The sequence below is a fragment of the Dinoponera quadriceps genome, unplaced genomic scaffold, assembly GCF_001313825.1.
Source record: "Dinoponera quadriceps isolate SergipeBrazil2010 unplaced genomic scaffold, ASM131382v1 scaffold2167, whole genome shotgun sequence".
NCBI classification, from domain to species: Eukaryota; Metazoa; Arthropoda; class Insecta; order Hymenoptera; family Formicidae; genus Dinoponera; species Dinoponera quadriceps.
In genome coordinates, this window is record NW_014556702.1 from 1427675 (window position 1) to 1445970 (window position 18296).

Below are 18296 nucleotides of genomic sequence, written 5' to 3' on the forward strand. Positions count from 1 at the left end.
GCCGTACTTGATATGACTAATTTATGATCGTATGGCAATTCATCCTTCTCACGGTGAAATGAATAAATCCTTGCATAATAGATAATCACAAATTGTAAATTAACGAGGAACTGCGTGTTGAAATATAAATTTCGAAATTCTGAGGATAATTGAATTTGCTTTTTAAATCTTGCGTTCGGGTAAATTCTTTAATAATTCATTCCTTCACTTTCTTTTTTTCCTTTTCGTGGAAGAGAGAGATTGATTCTCTTTTAATTCACATTACGCAATTATACGAGAGCACGCGAAGCTTTTTCTATCCGTTTGTCATTACCAGAAAGTATTATGTGCGCTTGCCGCTGCCGCTCTCGCAGTTTTGCATATTGCTGCTTCAGCGTGCTAATATCTAGGGCAAGGCGTTCCCGATCGCTGCTGGGCGCCATCGCTTGTAACGCTCCTATTGTCGCAGGTAGACGATCTGAAAATATAAAATCGATCCTGAACACGTAGCCGTCGCGCTCTTGATTTAGGCATTGTCAAGGATACTCTCGGATTTTCCCGAACGACATTCACCTTTCTTTATACGCTGGGCCATGTTGAACATGGCAGCCGCCACAGCCAGCCTCTCATCTTCTTCCGTTTCGCTGTCATCGTCGTCACTCAGCTTGCGCGCCCACGGTGTGATATTGTATCGATGCTTTTCCCTCAAACTTGTCACACCGTGCAAAGGTCCCATGCTGACGATGTTCTATCGAAGTGAACAACCGCAAAGAAATCAATTATGTTGCTTATATAAGTACGCAAAACAGTAAACTGATAATGCGGTAATGGAAATAATACGAATTCCTCGTCGCAAAACGAATTGATTTAGCGCGAGAATGATATATTCCGAAGGAAGCTTAGAACGTAATCAATCTCCCGATGACACTCGGCTGCATCGTCATTACCGACCACTTTGTATATACTGTAATCGGTTATGTCCAACCTTTATGAGATTGTTCGTGTCGGTGAATTCAAGCATCTCTCGCGTAAGTACTCCCATTATGCTGTAGAACTCGTCCGCTGACGTCACGGTCATTATGCGACTGCAAGAGCGATTAATTGTTACTTTATCTACTCGTCGCTCGCGCACACATACACACAACACACACACACACACACACAAGCTTATCGAAAACATTACGGGCTCGAATGCGTAATTTTAATAATGAGCTCGATTTGAATTCTGAACTCACTCGGAGAGGCCTTCCCAGATAGCGAGCGCCGTTCTAAGGAGTACTTCATCACCTTCGAGAAATATCAGATCCCAGACACGAAGCACCGCTTCCTGCGGTAAGCAGTGGCAGAAGAGCGTGAGGAACCATTGCATAGTGAACACATTCGTGAGCGGCGGCTCATAGCTGCTGCCTGAAAAGCGACGCGGGATCACTAATCGTCCATAACGATCGAGAAAGGTGTGATAATGACACGGTGCGCGGTCGAATTGAATTAAATCATTCGGTGATTGACGGGCCCTGCGATAAATGATACGCTCTACAACAGCTAGACACGCGCCTTCCGCACGAAAACCGATCGACGCGTCAGTTTCAACTATTTCTTACCGGGATGCCGCTCGAAGGAGGGTCTTTGTGTCTTGGGAATATTTACGCAAGAGAACTTTGTTATTACTGTCGAAGCCGCGTTTGGATACACGTTCGGCGAGACTACGCGTGTCCCAATCTCTCCGGTAATTCCGGGGGGTTTGCCTCGTCTCCCTGTATTTCTTACTCTCATCCGGTCTCCCGAGTATTTGTTTTATCGCCCTCACCCGTCGCTTTGTCCTTCGCGTCGCTCTGCAGCGCCTCGAGATGCTTGGACAACTTCGGTAGCCTCGAGCGCAAGAGATCCCGAAACACCGCCATGTCCACGGACAGGCCGCGGAGATTATCGGCGAAGTAGCCCTCCGGCAGGACGCCTTCTATCAAGTATATCATCACCTTCACGGCCGAGGACTCCGCACGGTCCATCACTTGCAACACCAAGGCGGCCAGGACGTTGAGGCCTTGGCAATAGCCGACGGACTTGTTCCATCGGGCGAAGCCGAGCAGGACCCGACGGAGCACCGCCTGATTGTCGCGGCCGGCAGCCCCGCAGAACAGGCTGCAGCCTGTCCTGTGCAGATCCTGCGAATTGTAACATCCTTTATCGACGAGCCCGACCGGAGATTGCCTTGTCGAGACGATCGGTGTAATCGTATCTGTCTATCGCCTATAAATTATTTATCATATAATTTCGACGAGTCCCGTTCTTTTCATGATCTATCTCGGAATTGGTTGAATTCTCATCATATCGAACAGATAATCAGTCTGCCGGGAGATCGTCGAGAAGTGGAAATGAACGGACGAACGGACGGGAGAGCAACGGATGTCAACTCGAATGAGGAAAGGCTTCACGCGAGGGTAAAACACGTGGGCGGGCATTAATTACAAAAGCAATCGTCGAGGGTTAATTACTCGTCATTACGGTGATGGACGATCACCGGGCTTACTTGAGTGTAATTAATAATAATTAGAACTAAGAGCGTTTGCTCTATAAATGCGGGCGCGAAGCTGATATAAGCGGACGCGACCAAATGGGTATCGGATTGCGGATATTTTTAGAAGGCCGACTCATGTACCAATTTGCACGACGGCGTTCGCATTGATCTAAATCGCACCGGTTCTAATTTTTAGCTGTTCGCCTTTCATCTCCTTTAGAGCGTCACGCGTCACGAACCAGCGCGCAGTTACTTTCCCCGATGTTTTTCCCGTTCCTGTTTCCCTCTTTCTCTCGAGGAACGGCAAGATGCATCGGAGTAAATGCGCCGTTGTCTCTCCGTAAATACTCCTCGCGGAGAGCTGAGCGTCCGGAGACGTTCTCGTGGAATTAACCGGGTCGCCCTTCATTTCGGAGATAGCACGACAAACTGCGAGCGCATGTCGACAGGATGATGTCATCGATGTGCAAAAGAAAAATACATAGACACATACACACACACACACAGTTTCTGTGCCGACAAGAAGCTTGAATTCTTGCGAGGAAGCAGGGGGAATCGAGGTGGAAGAATATCGAGAATAAAAATAAGAGACACAGTGTGGGAGCGACCGACATTGATGTTTGTTAACGTTCGCTACAGTATGCGGACGAGGAAGGCTTCCGCGGGCCCTTCGCATAAATCATTTGCGCCCTGGCGTCGACGTCGACGTTAATGCTACCGGCTGAGTGTATTTAGACAATACTGTAGGCACGTACTTTCACGATTTGTATGCCGAGCTCTTCGTCGTCGGGATTACTCCACTCGTTGAAACAGACCTTCTCGGCCTGCTTCCAATCTACGCCTCGTTGTTCCAGATGACGTTCCGCCAGCGTCAGCCACAACTGCGGAAAAACATCAGACGTTCACTTATAGATGTTCACGTTCGCAAACGTACGGGAGCTACTCTCTCTCTCTCTCTTTATTGTTAGTCGCTATTCGCAATTATTACGGGCAAATAATCAGCGCGACACGCACTCTTTTCCGGAATTCTGGCGGTATCCCTCCTTGCAACCTGGCGACCATCTTCATCGCGTCTAGCCATTGTATGAAACCACTCTCCCCCGGCTGTGGAGTCAGACTGAACCTCATTTTCGTGTCTTCGACTGAAATTCAGAAATCCGTGAGAAAAACTTCGCGCTACGCTGAATGAATAGTAGTGGTAGCAGCGCGGGAAAAAAGGAACAAAGTTCCAATAGCTAAAAACTAGTTATCCATATAATACAATGAAAATTGAAATTTAGTCAACAGACTTAGTTTTTAGCTATAGGAGTTAATTCTTTTTTCCGACTACGAATATAATCATAAAATTAGCTTCCGCGGCTCAAAATTACGTTTGTTAACTAAACAAAACCGGTAACTAAATTTCAGTTGCATTATATTATATTATGGATAGCTAATTTCTAGCTGTGGAAATTAGTTCTTTCTTCCCATAAGTAAATATTTAAGCATTATAAACGGTGCGTGGTAATTTCAGAAGTCACGACTCTTTAGCACCGAGTCGACGTGGAAAACGTTTCCTAGGGGGAAACTTGACGCCGTCGAACGACGGAAGCGTGGAAAATCGCTTGTTTGATTTAAGTCTAAACGGGGGCACTCGGAGAAAGTCTAATTGAAGTGAGTGCGCAAACGTCGTAGCGTTCGGCTCGAATCGACGACTGAATACTTAACTGTCAAAGTTGCAGCAGCCAGTGCGACCTGTTCGATCGAGCACGAACGACTGACGAAGTCGCAAAGTAAAGCAGGCTCAGTCGCCTTTAACATTTATTAAACGGAGGGGTCGTTGCATGATCGTTTCCATGACAACCCCGCGCGAAGTGAGTCGCCGTTAGGACAGCCCGAGTAGAAATAATTAATTAGAAAAAAATTCCGAGGATACATACACACGCGGTATACCGGATGAACACGATTTTCCGCGCATTCCCGCCGGCGTGAGTGCTGCACGTGTTGGGCATGGAACGCGCCGAAGCTCGAAAATATCCAATTTCTGCACGAATGAATCGGTGCGACGACGGCAATATCGCTTATTGTCATCTACGAGTGAGCGAGCTTGGCTCGATTTACAGTGGAATTCGATTAATGTCTGAATAAAGCGCGGCGGCTAAACGAGCTCTGGCCCATGAAATAAATATAATTCGCTCTTGCAACAATTTGTGCTTCGCCTGCCGAGACGAACGCGCGCGCGCGTCTGGTACTCGCGGATTATCGCCGATTGCGTTACATGTTCCGTCGCTCCGTCTTTTGTTTAGACACGTGTATATTCTCGGAAATTGCGGAACGTAACGACGAAACCAATTATTTGCCACGCGCTGCTGCGGCTAAATAAACAGAAACTCCTGCGCGTCCCCGTTAGAATTTGCATCTCGACATGCCCGCCCGCAAAACTGACTCAAGTATACGATGCGTGAAATTCATGGTCGAGGTGGCTTACAAATTACACGTAAGGACGTAGTCATATATCGTATCGCTACGACGAAGTAACGTGGGGATAATACAACGTTCGTCGAGTTAGCTGCAAATTAAATACGCCGTGCGCTACATTTTATGGATACTCCGCAGCGTGGACAGAGAGCGCCGGTAACTCGAAACGCGCGAGTCGCTTTCCGCGCGAAAATTGCGGCGAATGCGCAATATCCGTTCCAATTTTGCGCGTGCTCACCGTACTAAACCGTGATTTTGCAGAAATCCAAGTAAATAACAATTAATTATAAACGCGTATGATACAAACGCGTGTGATTTTCTCGTTAGCGTTTCGTTAAACAAACAGCATCCTCGTTTGCTCATTTTGTTATATATATTATTTGTTACATATTATTTTCTCCACCCGTACTTTTTGTATCTTATATTTTTGCCGGGGAAAAACAATTTACATGTAACGTTCTTCATGAGGCAACGAAATAAGCTCGTTAATTACGCGGCGTGCGTACTTTGTGTGCTTGAAGGGTGAAAATAACCGCGTGTTCCGCGATTGACAACAAAGCGCGTCGAGCCACATAGTTCTCTCTCTCTCTCTCTCTCTCAAAGTATATCAAGTTAACATTATAACGTTCAGACGTGCAGTAATTTGTGCTGTTGCGAGCGTCACTTAGGAGAACCTAATTTACGAACATTTAGCGCGCTCACGTAGGTCGCGCGCGTGGAGGTCCTGCATTACGGGGCTCCCGACTACGCCAGTGCCACGTGCCACGCACGGGGGAGACATTAGCATGCGAAATATAGAGATAGATTTACAGGAGCCAGTCGTTTCACCTTCCAGCTCCTCGTATCTCGAGGCAGAGCCGCCAGCGTACGCGCCACCGGACGCGAGGTTTTTCAGGGAGTTGAAAAATCCGTTCATCCTCCAATTAGAAGCGCCACTCTTTCTTCTTCATCGTCGTTTTCACTTTCACCTCTGCCGCCTCTTGTCGTAGCGCGCGCATACTGCCCTCAGCCGTTCTCGTGATTCATGATCGGCCGTTCCTCGGTTTATCCGCGCGATATCCTTCTCACTCTCGACTACGTCTCGCGATGCTCCCTTCCGATGAGGCGCGTTATTCTTACTACGACTCTGAAAAGGCCGGTCGATCCGTTGACTTAGTCGCGTTCGCGAGCTAATAACATCTAAAGTCCGCTAATCTCATTGATCGTTACAAGTATCCGTGGAAGCGGAATTCGATTTGTACACGTGAGAACACAACAACGTCGGCATCGATTGTTATCAAATTCGTTAACAGAGCGTAGCAATTCTTGTCGTACGTGTGATTCGTCGATAATGCGGAGACTTTATGAAATACTGAGTACGTAATGCATTAATTAAGTGTGACAGATTCCGCGCTCGCGAGCTGTATATCAAATAAAATTCGCGCCGGCTGGAGATTCGGCAAAATTGTGGAAACACTCTTGTCAGCTCTCTTCCTCTCTCTCTCTCTCTCTCTCTCTATCTATCTATCTGTCTCTTTCTCTATCTGTCTGTTTCTCTCTCCCTCTTTCTCTCGCCGTATCTATAGAGCTGTACCACCTGTTACAAGCAGCACAATGTAGATGCCCACGCACTACGTCACGCGTATAATATACGCGCGTCTATGTAGATCGCGGAAGGTTCTCTCACATAATTTCATTATTTAGGACATCGATAGCACGTACTCATTATTTACATCGCGTTAGCGTGCGATTTAACGCCCAAAATAATTATGCAGTTCGAGCCTTTAAAACATTCGAGTAGGCGTACATGGATCTGTGTAAAAAACGCGGCAAGTAATCGCGAGCTGTTTTATCGCGGTAGCGAAGTACAGATAAGGGTGGCCAGATAGCGACATCGATTTTTACAGCGACGGCGGTTGCGGCGAAACCGATAAAATGCTCGGCCGGTTAATCCGATCGCGACCGGTCGATTAGGGCGCAATTAAGAAAATGTATGCGGACACTCGCGGGCTCTCCGGCTCTCTTCGTCGTTGAAATCTCTGTCGGTTCGTCTCGCGACGGGCAATCGTTTCCTTTCAATTAAACGTTGCGCAAAATTATCGGATGCACTTTAAGTGCAGCCACGGTCGGGGTAATGGAATTAGTTTACGGGGGGAATTCGTGAGATCTCTCGCGCGGGAGGCCGCGATTTTCGCGCCGAGAACTATTCGTTTCGTGCGTGCGCGCTTGAAATCAGTCACGCTTGTCGTGACCGAGATTCTACACTGCCGTAATTTCCGTCCCTCGATATTACCTAAAAACGGACATCGGACGGCTGATAACAGCTCAGCGATCAGAGCTGAACCGACGAGTCCGGTGATTAAAATCGAACCTTCCGCTATTCGCGAGTATTTGTCGAATCTAAATGCATCATGAATGTTTCATTGATGAAAGCGTGACCGGCTTTCTCTCGTCACCAGGTGCGACGTTAAGCCAACTCGTCTATAAATACGGCGGGGCTAAATCCGAAGCTACGCGGAGGACGAACTTGGGGAGGAGGTTCCCGATTGAATCTGCGTAATTTCGCTCCGGAAATCCGAAGAAGCGCGCATTGATTGACCGCGACTTTCGGCCCCTCGCATTGTCTCGGCGAATGTCAGGCGCTCAATCAATCCGTATTGCGGAAACGCAGATCCGGAATCAGAAAGCGGCTCCGACGTAAGATATGCGGGGCAAATCGCGGCAATCAACGAAGCACCGATACGTGCGCACGGTTTAATTGAAACAAATCGACCACAACCGCTCTCGATCGGGGTCGACTCGATCGCAGAAACCCGCACATCGGCGATTTCTCCGATTTCCCCGAACGCGATTGAACTTTGATCGATAAGCGCGTTGCAAGGAAGTTCGTCTGATTCCCAGCTGCGCTTCTCCTATCCCTTCGCACCACTCTTTCCTCTTCCCTCTGTCCGCCCAATCGAATGCCGACGCGGGTTGTTCTAGAAGCTAAGGTATCAGGCCTGTTCTCACGTGAGAGGAAAGAAGCTGACCTAATACACGGATTCAGCCGCATGAAACACACGTCCGAAAAGCAGCCGGGATTTAAACGTCCGCCAGGCGCATTGTTGCTCTCACGTAAATCGCGACGGTGAAGACTCGAGCGCGTTATTTACCCGCGACGGAAGGCGGGCGTCGCGAGCGAAGGCGCTACAACCATCGAGACTACGTCGGCGAAATTAGCGTGTCACTGGATCGTACCATCTTTACCGAAGAACAGAATCGACAGCGCGGCTACCCCGCCAGCAATCGTCGTCGTCGATTCTGCAGCGCGACACCACCACCACTTAGACGCACCTCGCTGGTGGCACGCACTACGAGGAGGCGGCGCGGCTCTCCGGAATGCACCGCGAGCGAACGAGCCCACCGACGTGCATCTCGGCGGCACTTGATATGGGACACCGGAAACGCGAACGTGTCTTCGTTCCGCTCACTCGAGATCGCACTCCTCGGTCACACCGCACTCGATCGTCCCGAGGACCTCGCGGCGTGTCCGACGACAGCTGTCCCGAAACACCTGGAGGAACGTCTTCGTGCGCGGCGAGAGTGCGTCGAGTCAGCTGAACGACGACGGCGTACAAAGCGACGTGCGCGCGCGCGCGCACAAACCCCCAACGTAACGACGGTGAGGGGGTTAGCCACGAGGGGTGGCTGCCTCGTGGAAGCCTGCACAACTGTCGTTGTTCCGCGAACCGTCGTCCCAGCTCGACGCGGCCGTTCTAGCGATTCTACATGGTGCCACTCCCGTGACAACGCATGCGCCTCTCGTATCCCCAGCTTCCCACCTGGCGTCGTTTCACCCCCGTGCTTCTACTCAACGTCGGAACAAAAAGAGTGGGGAAAAAATACGTTCGAAACTCCGCTCCGGCACCCTCTCCAATTATCGAGAAAACTCGGCTTTTTTTTTTTAACGTACGCGCGTAGTTACGAGGCGTTCCGAACATTCGGTGGCTCCGTCCGAAACATTTTTTTTTCACACACTGTCGCGGGGGTTGCTCGGCGCCCGAGCCAACCCTTGAACGCGCGCGACTATATATGAGAAAAACAATCGCGCATCCGTGTTCGCGGATTAATAGTGGGATTAACAGTGGAACGGTAAATGTCAGGAATATTAAGTCTGATTGACGACCGACTCGGCATACAATTAGAGGCGCGCACAGCGGCTGCGGTTTTTTTCTTTTTTTTTTTTACAAAATTTCGTGTGATATCTCGTATTGAAAATAATTTCATTGATCTCTCCGGCGACTTTGTAGTTGGCCTGAGAATTCCTTGAAGACTCAGTCGTTATTTTAAGGTATAAAGTTTATAAAACTATAAAAATCTTAAATGTGATTTAAGAGAAGTTAAAAATGGAATTTAAAAATAGCACGTTAACCTCAAAGAACACATATAAAAAGTGTCATTTTCAGTTCGCAAGTAGAACAAAAAATAAAAACGACGTCGAAATTATGTCAAAATGATACATCATTTTGACTTCGTCTTGATTTTTGTAGGACTTTTTCTTCTACTTCGGTCGCGAATATTTCAGCTTTCGAATGGTAAATCGTTTTCTTTAATTACACTAATAATTAAGTCATGGTTAAATCTACATATAGTGCAAGTTTCAACGAATTCTTAAAAAAAACTCATTTTATGCTACAACTACTTAAGAAGGATAAATCGATCCTCGATGTCGTAACGTTTGTAATCGCGCGTATGTAATAAATACCGACATATGATACGGCGACCTACGGGCAATTAAATTTTTACCACGCTGAATAGCTCATCCGTAAGTAGATTAATGGCTGCAGGCCTCGATTAAGTGGAACGGCGTAACGCAAGCTTATCTAATATATAATCTCGCACAGGGATGGATTATTAGATCAAGTGAACGTGAGGATTAAACCTCGAAGGTTCTACGTTATTATAGGAACTTCGCCCTATATGGCCTCGCTCGTACGCAAAACTTATAGACCTTCGCGACGGATGACAATCGAAGCCGTGAAAAGTATCGGAGATATTTCTCAACTGTCATTATACAACACCAATAAAACGTGACACGATTGAATTGCAGAAAAAACAACGCAGAAACTGACATGATTTCTTTATTTTTATTTGTGGTCCCAGAAAAAGGTAGAAATAGGTCACTTCATCGATGAAATATCGAGAGTCGCGACGTCCTCACTTCTGCGGGTCGCTCAAAATAGTTAACACCGTTACAAGAAGTCGAAGCTGACGAATGCGTATCCGCTGAATCGCGTGTCTGTCTCGTTCGATCAGTCGTTCGAAATCCATAATTCGCTCGATTGTCTGGATAATGAAGAAAACATCTCGGCAAAAGTTGCAAGAGAGCGTTGAAAGCGCAAGAATGCATATTTCAGGGCACGCGTTAATACTTTATTGCGTTGTATTTCATGCTACGGACGTTATTATGAACGTTGCCGCTGTGTTCGCATGCAAAATAGATGATGGTTCGCATTTGTTACCGGTAACGAGATATTTCCATTTTATGATCGAGAAATCTCGAGGCACGTGGAGTTTCCTGTCGCGAATCTCAACTCGGCGACACGTCACCACGGATGAAAGGATATGCGTCTCCTGATTCGACCCAATTCGATCAAGTTCAATCCGCGCGGCATACCGAGCTGCCGTTTATTAGTAACGGCTAGTCAGTAATCAGCCAGCACGGACTTCAATGGACACTAATCAGAGATAAAAACCACAATTTTACTGTTGAAACTGCAATCCTTCGATAAGTTGGAGCAATGGAACGACGCCTGCGGGAAGTCACTTCGTATTTCGCGGTGGTACACGAGTGTATTTCGTGTAGCAAGTTTATTTAAGCTTTGCTTGCTTAAATAAATTGCTTACATTTTACGTTTGAAAGATAATCGAAATGCCCCGAAGAGATGTGATGCGAGAGCAAGAAAATATCGACCGTCGTATTTTATTCTGCATTTCCCTATCTTTGCTCTTTTTTTCTTTAGAGCAATTATTTTTCATCTCGCGGAAAAAATAGAGGACTTTAACGCCGCGAGTGACATGAACCTTATATTTTCCTCCTTATATTTTTCATCATTATGCCATCCCGAGCTTATCTTTTGGATTTCTTTAAATTTCAAGCTCATAGCGCACGGGCGTTTTGTAACACATTCACTCGTATAAAATCGCGTAAAACTTTGTATACTTTGAATGCTTACGACCAATTACCCACCATTGCGCGCAATCTATCGTTACAAGCGTCGCATTATGGAAAACGCGATTCCGGCAATTCGTAATAATCGTTTCGATCATCAGCACGAGTTTCCGCATCGCGCAGCTCGTTACACGTACATTCTGCGCGAGGACGGTCGTTACGCTTTTAGCGTAGGTTAATGACATGGAAAGTTCACGGGTAATATTCGCACGCTGGACCGAAGTGTTGAATCTATCTTCTCCAGTATAGGAATAATGGTAGGTCGTTCGAAAATACGTAAAATCAATATATCGCGGGCTACACAGCGTCGATGCGATTCAAGACATAGTATTGGAGACGTCATCTGTTAAAAGTGACGCGTCACTTACGTACGGCCGTGTCAAGTATGATGTGAGGTCAAAAGTAAGTAAATTCTACTCTTTCTCACCCTCTGTTCTCTCTTTTGGGTCAGTCTGATTCAGAAAAAATTTCAATCGTCAACGAGAAATCTAATGGAGTAATGCGACTTACGATTCGTTAATAATGCTGATCATAACGATTAACGTGAATATTTGTGCGTTTGTAAAATTGCACCGGGAACTCTCCGATGAACTCGGTATATTTTTGCAAGGAATACTTTTTCTCTCGGGATTACACGTCATTGTGTACATCGCCCTCCTACAAAGGCATACATCGCCGAACGCAGCGTGCACATCGTCGTCGTCGTCATGTTTGTACAAAACGACGGACGTGCCGGCTCGCAAAGTTCCTTCGCGAGAGAAACGTCTACGACGAAATTGCGCCTTCGCGACCTGAAGCGCGCCTCTCATACTCGCGTACTCTTCATCGCGTAATCCCACGAGAGAGAGTTCATCGCACCGGTTAAACGCTGGTAATTCATCGCTGGAGAACCGACGACGAAGAAAGTTTCGCATACATCCGGCCGGCGGACGCAACAGCATCGAACTTTATCAATGATGCCACGTAGGAACTCCGTCCGTGCGCGCCCCGCGAGCGGAGCATGCGTGCTCACTCCGGCGGACGCGGCAAAGTCTAATTATTGATCACCGCATCGCCGCATATGAAAGCCGGCTTCTTCGCGGTCACGACGAAACTTGACGACGTCGCGATTTCTTCGCGACGCCCGACAGACAGTCTCGAGGATTATCTCGACTATGCTTCGTTCGCCTCTTTTCTTGCTCGCGCTCGTACAACACGTCACTTTTGCTTGAGAGCACCGTGAACGTGATACGATAACACGCAGAACGTTGGAGAATTTCTCGTGCTGAGACGGATGAGAGGACGACAACGGAGAAGTGTCGGATAACAACGTCGTATGATAGATACGTCTAACGTGAACCTAGCTGTAAAATTTTCTACGGAGAAACTCGCCTAATATTTTTTAATTGTATTTCTTAAAGACCCCGCTGTTGAAGCTCGCCGTAAGGTTCAGCCGAGAAATTATTCTGAAATGAACTGCTCGAAACTTCTCGCTTACTCCGAGGGGAAAATTTAACAGAAGCGAGAAATACTTAAATTGCATTAATTCCCTATCAGACTTGAGGTCTCTCGTATTTTCAGCGTGTTTTTCTCGTAAAAGAAAATCGCATTTACAAGTTAAAAGGGGAATTTACGATAGTTACATTATCTTTTTCCTCGTCGCAATGAGATTAAGAAGAACGTGTCGCTTTAATGTGACGTGCAATCGTTTATTATGCGTGAATGAGCAACAAATTTGAAAATATAACGTAACTCACGTACTCTCGACTGTCTTGCTTGTTATATTATCTATTTTATATATTAATTTGTACCGATATTTTCGTTGAATATTTATTGAGTGTCTCGGCATGTGTTCTAGAGTGTCTTATAAAAATTGCAGCTTCATGAGCGTTCAAGAAACACACAAAAATGCCCCGGCAATGTTTTTACATCTTTTAACAGCTTTCATAGAATATTTCCAGCGCGGGCGGTAAGCTGCTTTTCCCAGAACTACCATTTTTACGTTGCTCTATAAATTTTTGATCCGTTTTCAGTATCCTTAAGAGCTATCGAGCACCTCTCGGCATCCTTGAAAAATGTTTCCGTTGTCCGAAAAGGTGACTTTCTTGCCGGCATGATGAAAATTTTACATCATCACCGGAGATACAGCGTTATTTCCCCATCACATCGCGAGCCCTTTTAAAGTTGCAAACGTAATGAATTTCGTTGCAAAGTCAGAGACTCAGCGAGATTAAGCCATTTATTTCATTCCTGGCGAATCCTTTCTTCTACAAATATTGCATGCAATCAACGTGCATTTCGTAGAAAAACTTCCGGCAAATGCCAAAGATAAACTTTTTATGCGATCGTTCAATCGAACGACGTTAATTGCGCGATACCGCTTCGGGTTTCGGAGTCACGGAGTGCACCGTTTGGGAAAAAGTGATCAACTGTCCGGGGATTTTTCGAGCGAAATATATGCGCGCGAAACTTTACACGCTAAAAAATCCCAAACGCTATTTACACGCGAACAAGTGTCATGACGAGAGCTTGTGCGACGCGCATAAGCGCGCGCTGCGCGAGATACCGAGAAGAATGGCGTTTGTTTCACGCTGGTACGTCAATTTCTCGCCGAGATACGTTCGAGGATATGAAAATTTTCGAAAGAGGCGTGCAGATCTCTCACCGCCGACCGGCGGCGCGTGGCCTTTACCACCGAGCGGCGACGCGCCCGTGGGCACATTGTAATACGCCCGCGTCGCGCACCTGACACCTCGACGGCGCGCAGCATTGACGTCGGATCTAAGTCCCCGTCAAAGGATTCGCCGCTCGCCGATATCTCCGTATAAAAAAGCAGCAGCGACATGGGATAACCTGCATTCGGAAGCTAGTTTTGTCCCGCTTCCGCTGAAAAGTTGATTGATCGTTCCTCCACGTTGCTGATTAATTTCGCCCACTAATGCGAGGTAATTATGCGAACTGACGCGTGTCAGTTAGCATTACGTCGATGGGGCTTGCAGCACCACTCATCTATAATGAGCACTCAGACGAGCTTAATAAGCCTCATATTAATGAGAATACACACCTAAATGATTTATATCGTGCGGTGTAACCTGAGGTTTTGTGCGATGTTGCAAAATTCCAGCGCTTATCGCGCGACAAGCTTCGTGCATTAAAGCCGGGTTTATTGAAAAGCTCAGACGCGAAGGCGTTCAAAGTGGGGCGTTTACTCACATCGCTTGGCGCTGAGCGCTTGCAGATAGGCCGTAATGATATCGCACTGTTTATCACGTTTGGCAGTGAGATAATCCTTTCGGCGCAGCTGGCGAATAAGCAGGCCGCCTGTGTGAACGATGTGGTCGCGCAGTGTCACCAGCAAGATCTGCAGTTCGTCCTCTCCTGCGTACAGAATTAACCTTTGTGGCGGTCGCGTTCGTTAAGTGAAAGATTACTCATAGACGCGCGCTCTTCAATAAGCAAAATTTAATATCCAGAGACCGACGCCGGAGATTTTAAGTACGCAACAGCGGGGAATTTAATAACACTTCTATATTACGTTCGCCTTTGTCTCGCGCAGCCCCGCAGAGGATATACACGTAAAGCCGCCGTTTTCTCCGTCATTGTCTCATCTCGTTAGAACGCGGTTAATTTGAAAAGCCTGAAAGCGCGAAAAAGCACAAAAGCGCGCATTATATTGCCAGCACACCCGTGAGCGACCGCGCGGCCTTTACAATCGCGGCAAGCGGCTACGCGAGCGATTGCATTATTCATGAAGTCAAAGGTTGCGCGGTATCGAGAAATCTTGGGAAGAAATTTGCAAGACCGTCGATAATCCGGGGAATAATAATAACGTTATTACGGGAAAAGCGGAAGGAGAAAACGCGCGCAAGCCAATTCGCCGCCCCTTCCGTTTCCCGAAAAGCTCCGCCGACGTTGGTAAGCGGAGATGCACCGAGTACCTTCTTCGTTATTGCTGCAGCGCTTCTTTCCTCGGAAAACGTAATTTCACCTCTTCAAGCTCTTGCAATTTAACCGATCGATTGTATCGTATCGCTTAATTTACACGCCGCGCATTCATCGCGCGTGAACCAACGGAGAACGATCGCGCGTTTACGCGCGTTCTATTTTACGCCCTCTTATTCTCGACGTCGTCGCGAAGGAACATTTATTCCGCCGCAGGCGCTCAGGTGTCGCCGGCCATAATGCGGCTCGTTTCTTATTACCGGGAATTTCAATCATCAAGATGGATGTGAGCTTTCACACGTGCCTATTTTTCCGCGACGCCGTGCGCCGCCTATTTATCCGGCGCGCGCATTGAATTATCTTACTTTTCAATAGCAGACGGGCTTTCTGCAGATATTGATGTTGCGGGCGTGGTTTCAAGGACGAAGCCGTTGAATCGCTTTCCGAACGTCCTCTGTCGCCCATCGGAATGCCATAAATGTCCAACAGTAGCTGATCCACCAGCGAGGTAATCGCGATTTCTTCCCGCGGCGGCGAGCAGCGCAGAGGTGGCGGATACACCTGAAATACGATCGCCGGATGATTTTACCCGAGACACACTCAGGTGCTTTCACATGGTAAAAGCGAGGGGGGAACTGACACAAAGTAACGCTAACGATGACGTAGACCCGTGCAAACCGAGGAGAAAAGTTGCAAAGACCTCGCATTATCCTGTCCGTTCTGCCTAATGTCGTTGCCTCGACAATGGCTACTCCCACCGCTGCTTCCTCGTGGGATTATTGTATTAAGAGTTCCGTTATAAGTACTACCCTCTGAATCCGTCGCCTGTATTATTCTCAACGTCTGCCTAATGTTCTATGTTACGAGGAACAGCGGACATTTTACTACGTTTTTACCGAGACCACACCCCGGTCGCATATTTTATTAATGAATAAATTTCGAGTCTCCTCTCCCCGGAGAGAAGTCCAATCGTCCCAAAAGAAACGAGTACGTATCCCAACTCCCGCGTATACTACTAAAGTAAAAAACATTTTGTACTTGTGTTAAAACCGGTCCTTGTTAACATTTCTATGTTAAATTTTTAATATCAGTTAATTTAACATATTGTGTTCATGTTGTCTCAATATATATGTATATATTTTTTTTTGTGTTGAGTCGATATTCAACATATATAAGTGTTAGAATAACACATTTTATATTTCAATGTTGATTAACATACTATAAACATTATATGATTATGTTAACGTTTCACATCATATTTGTGTTATTTTCCAACATATTCATCTTATATTAAATTAACCCTCTAAAGACAAAATGAATCTTCAAATATCCAGGAAAATAGGGTTGGGTACGACCCCATGTTCTGCTTTGTTCATTTTTCATATAATCGTATAAAATGAATAAAAGAAATAAATAATAAAATGACATATTCCTTAAGAAGAGGAACAGCACGTACACGCTATAAAATAAACGAGCCATGGGACCGTGTCCGACCCCAACCTTGTGGTTAGAGGTTAACATAAAAATTTGTATGGGCCGTGTGAGACATGTGAAATCACTAGAAGAAATTTCATGTATTTTTGAACAGTTACTGGATATATTAATACTTGTTCAGTAAGTGAGGAGTAAAACTACTTGAAATCCGAATCAACATGTCTGCATTTCTGCAATTACCGTGCAATTACCGTGCGCAAAATCTGAACCCATTTACTGAAAGAAAACAGGACAATAAATGGACAAAATGACTATTCAATTAATTAATATTAGGCAATAACAGGGCAAGTATCTACGCAAGCTGCACATACTTTTGCCAGGAAAACTGCTTCAGCCACTGGATGAAACTCCATCAAGTTTTCGTCTATTTCCTACTCAGTATTGTTACAACTGATATTATTAAACAAATATTGTTCATGAGAATACATTAATATTAGATAGTAACTAATATGGGTATCTAAGAAAAGTGCATACGCTTTTACCAGAGATGTGTTAAATTTAGCAGAAAATCTTTTACTGTGTAGCGTCCCGAGGTGAAATCGGAGCGAAAATAGAGACGTCCGTTGGAGTGCGCGAGCGAGGCCTTTCAGCCTCAGCCATATCAGCAGTTGGCAAACTCCGATGTCTGGGGATCAATTAATCTCGTGTCGTTCGCGAACGTTTACCTTGGGCCTCCTGACAGCCGTGTCGTGCTTGCCGGCATTCTCATAATTAAACGCGATCTCGCTCGGCGCATCCCCCATCGACTTGCAGCGCCTTTGCCAACGCGAGCTCGCGGCCGTGCGGTTGGCGCTTCCGCTTAGACGTCTGCTGTTCAGCAGCATGAAATCCGGGCCATCCAGCGTCTGGTGTATCAGATTGCGCCGCCGTTTCCTGTACATCATCGGTGGGATCTGCGCATAGTCGGGATTCGGATCGTGAACTAGCTCCCGCGTCTGCTGGGTGACGTAGACGTCGCCGAAGACGCGCTCGTTCTCCACCGTGACGCATTTCACGCGGTAACTGATTTCCGCGTACTTCTTCAGTGGCATCACGTTGCAGCTCATCATTATTGTAATCCTTGCTCTCTCTCTCTCTCTTTCTCAGTTTCTTCGATACAACGATACCGCCGTGATCGCCGTCTGCGCGAACGATCGAGTCTCAGGTTTCCCGCATCGCACCGGTTGCTGCACCGGCGACGAACTTGGCCGCGACGAGCGCGATAGCGAACGCGCGCCGTAAAGTGCACTCGATCAATCTCCGGTTACGGTTGCCTTTGTCGTCGTCGTTGTCGTATTGGCCGCAACTTCGGCTCGCATAACGGCGCGGCAGTTTGCAGCGGCACGTTCGGCGTATACCATTGATCGGCGATACGGTCCTGCATTTATTTGCACTTGCAAGAACGGGGGGTTATCTCGTTATTATCTCGTTTTGATCGTTTCCGATTTACCGAAAACTCGGTGGTTTACGACTCGTTCCTCCCCGTTTCCTCTTCTTTCTTTATATTCCACGCGTCATTTCGCGATTTTTCCATATCCGGCGAAATCCTCCATAATTTATAATTTGAGACGGCGGGATCACTCGGTCCTCTCGTCGTCCTTGTGTGTGACAGTTATTAATTACATTTACGCCGTCCGATGATTCGTATGAAGTTCGGAACGTTATACCTGACACGTGTCATTTCCTGAACATAGCGATAGGAAGAGTAATTAGAGACGTTACGTTATATTATGTGCGCTATTATGTGTGCAGTTGCAACTG

The 18296-nt window shown here is 46.7% G+C and overlaps 1 protein-coding gene across 6 annotated transcripts in view; it reads right to left on the minus strand.

Annotated features, from left to right (window-relative positions):
• The window catches only part of LOC106747999, a 28963-nt gene that overhangs the window by 9901 nt on the left and 766 nt on the right, over positions 1 to 18296 (minus strand). Inside the window, exons 2-11 of one of the 6 annotated variants that reach the window (XM_014626120.1) lie at positions 17222 to 18219; positions 15428 to 15623; positions 14334 to 14498; positions 3509 to 3636; positions 3250 to 3375; positions 1787 to 2141; positions 1215 to 1386; positions 965 to 1064; positions 553 to 727; positions 314 to 457 (exon numbers count right to left, since the gene is read on the minus strand). In XM_014626120.1, the coding sequence (XP_014481606.1) occupies positions 314 to 457; positions 553 to 727; positions 965 to 1064; positions 1215 to 1386; positions 1787 to 2141; positions 3250 to 3375; positions 3509 to 3636; positions 14334 to 14498; positions 15428 to 15623; positions 17222 to 17605 (1945 nt within the window). In that variant the 5' untranslated portion in view covers positions 17606 to 18219. Of the gene's footprint in view, positions 1 to 313; positions 458 to 552; positions 728 to 964; positions 1065 to 1214; positions 1387 to 1786; positions 2142 to 3249; positions 3376 to 3508; positions 3637 to 4201; positions 4237 to 5761; positions 6085 to 8167; positions 8646 to 14333; positions 14499 to 15427; positions 15624 to 17221; positions 18220 to 18296 lie in introns of those variants that run through there. The other 5 variants (XM_014626121.1, XM_014626125.1, XM_014626122.1 and 2 more) reach the window with 5 other exon arrangements.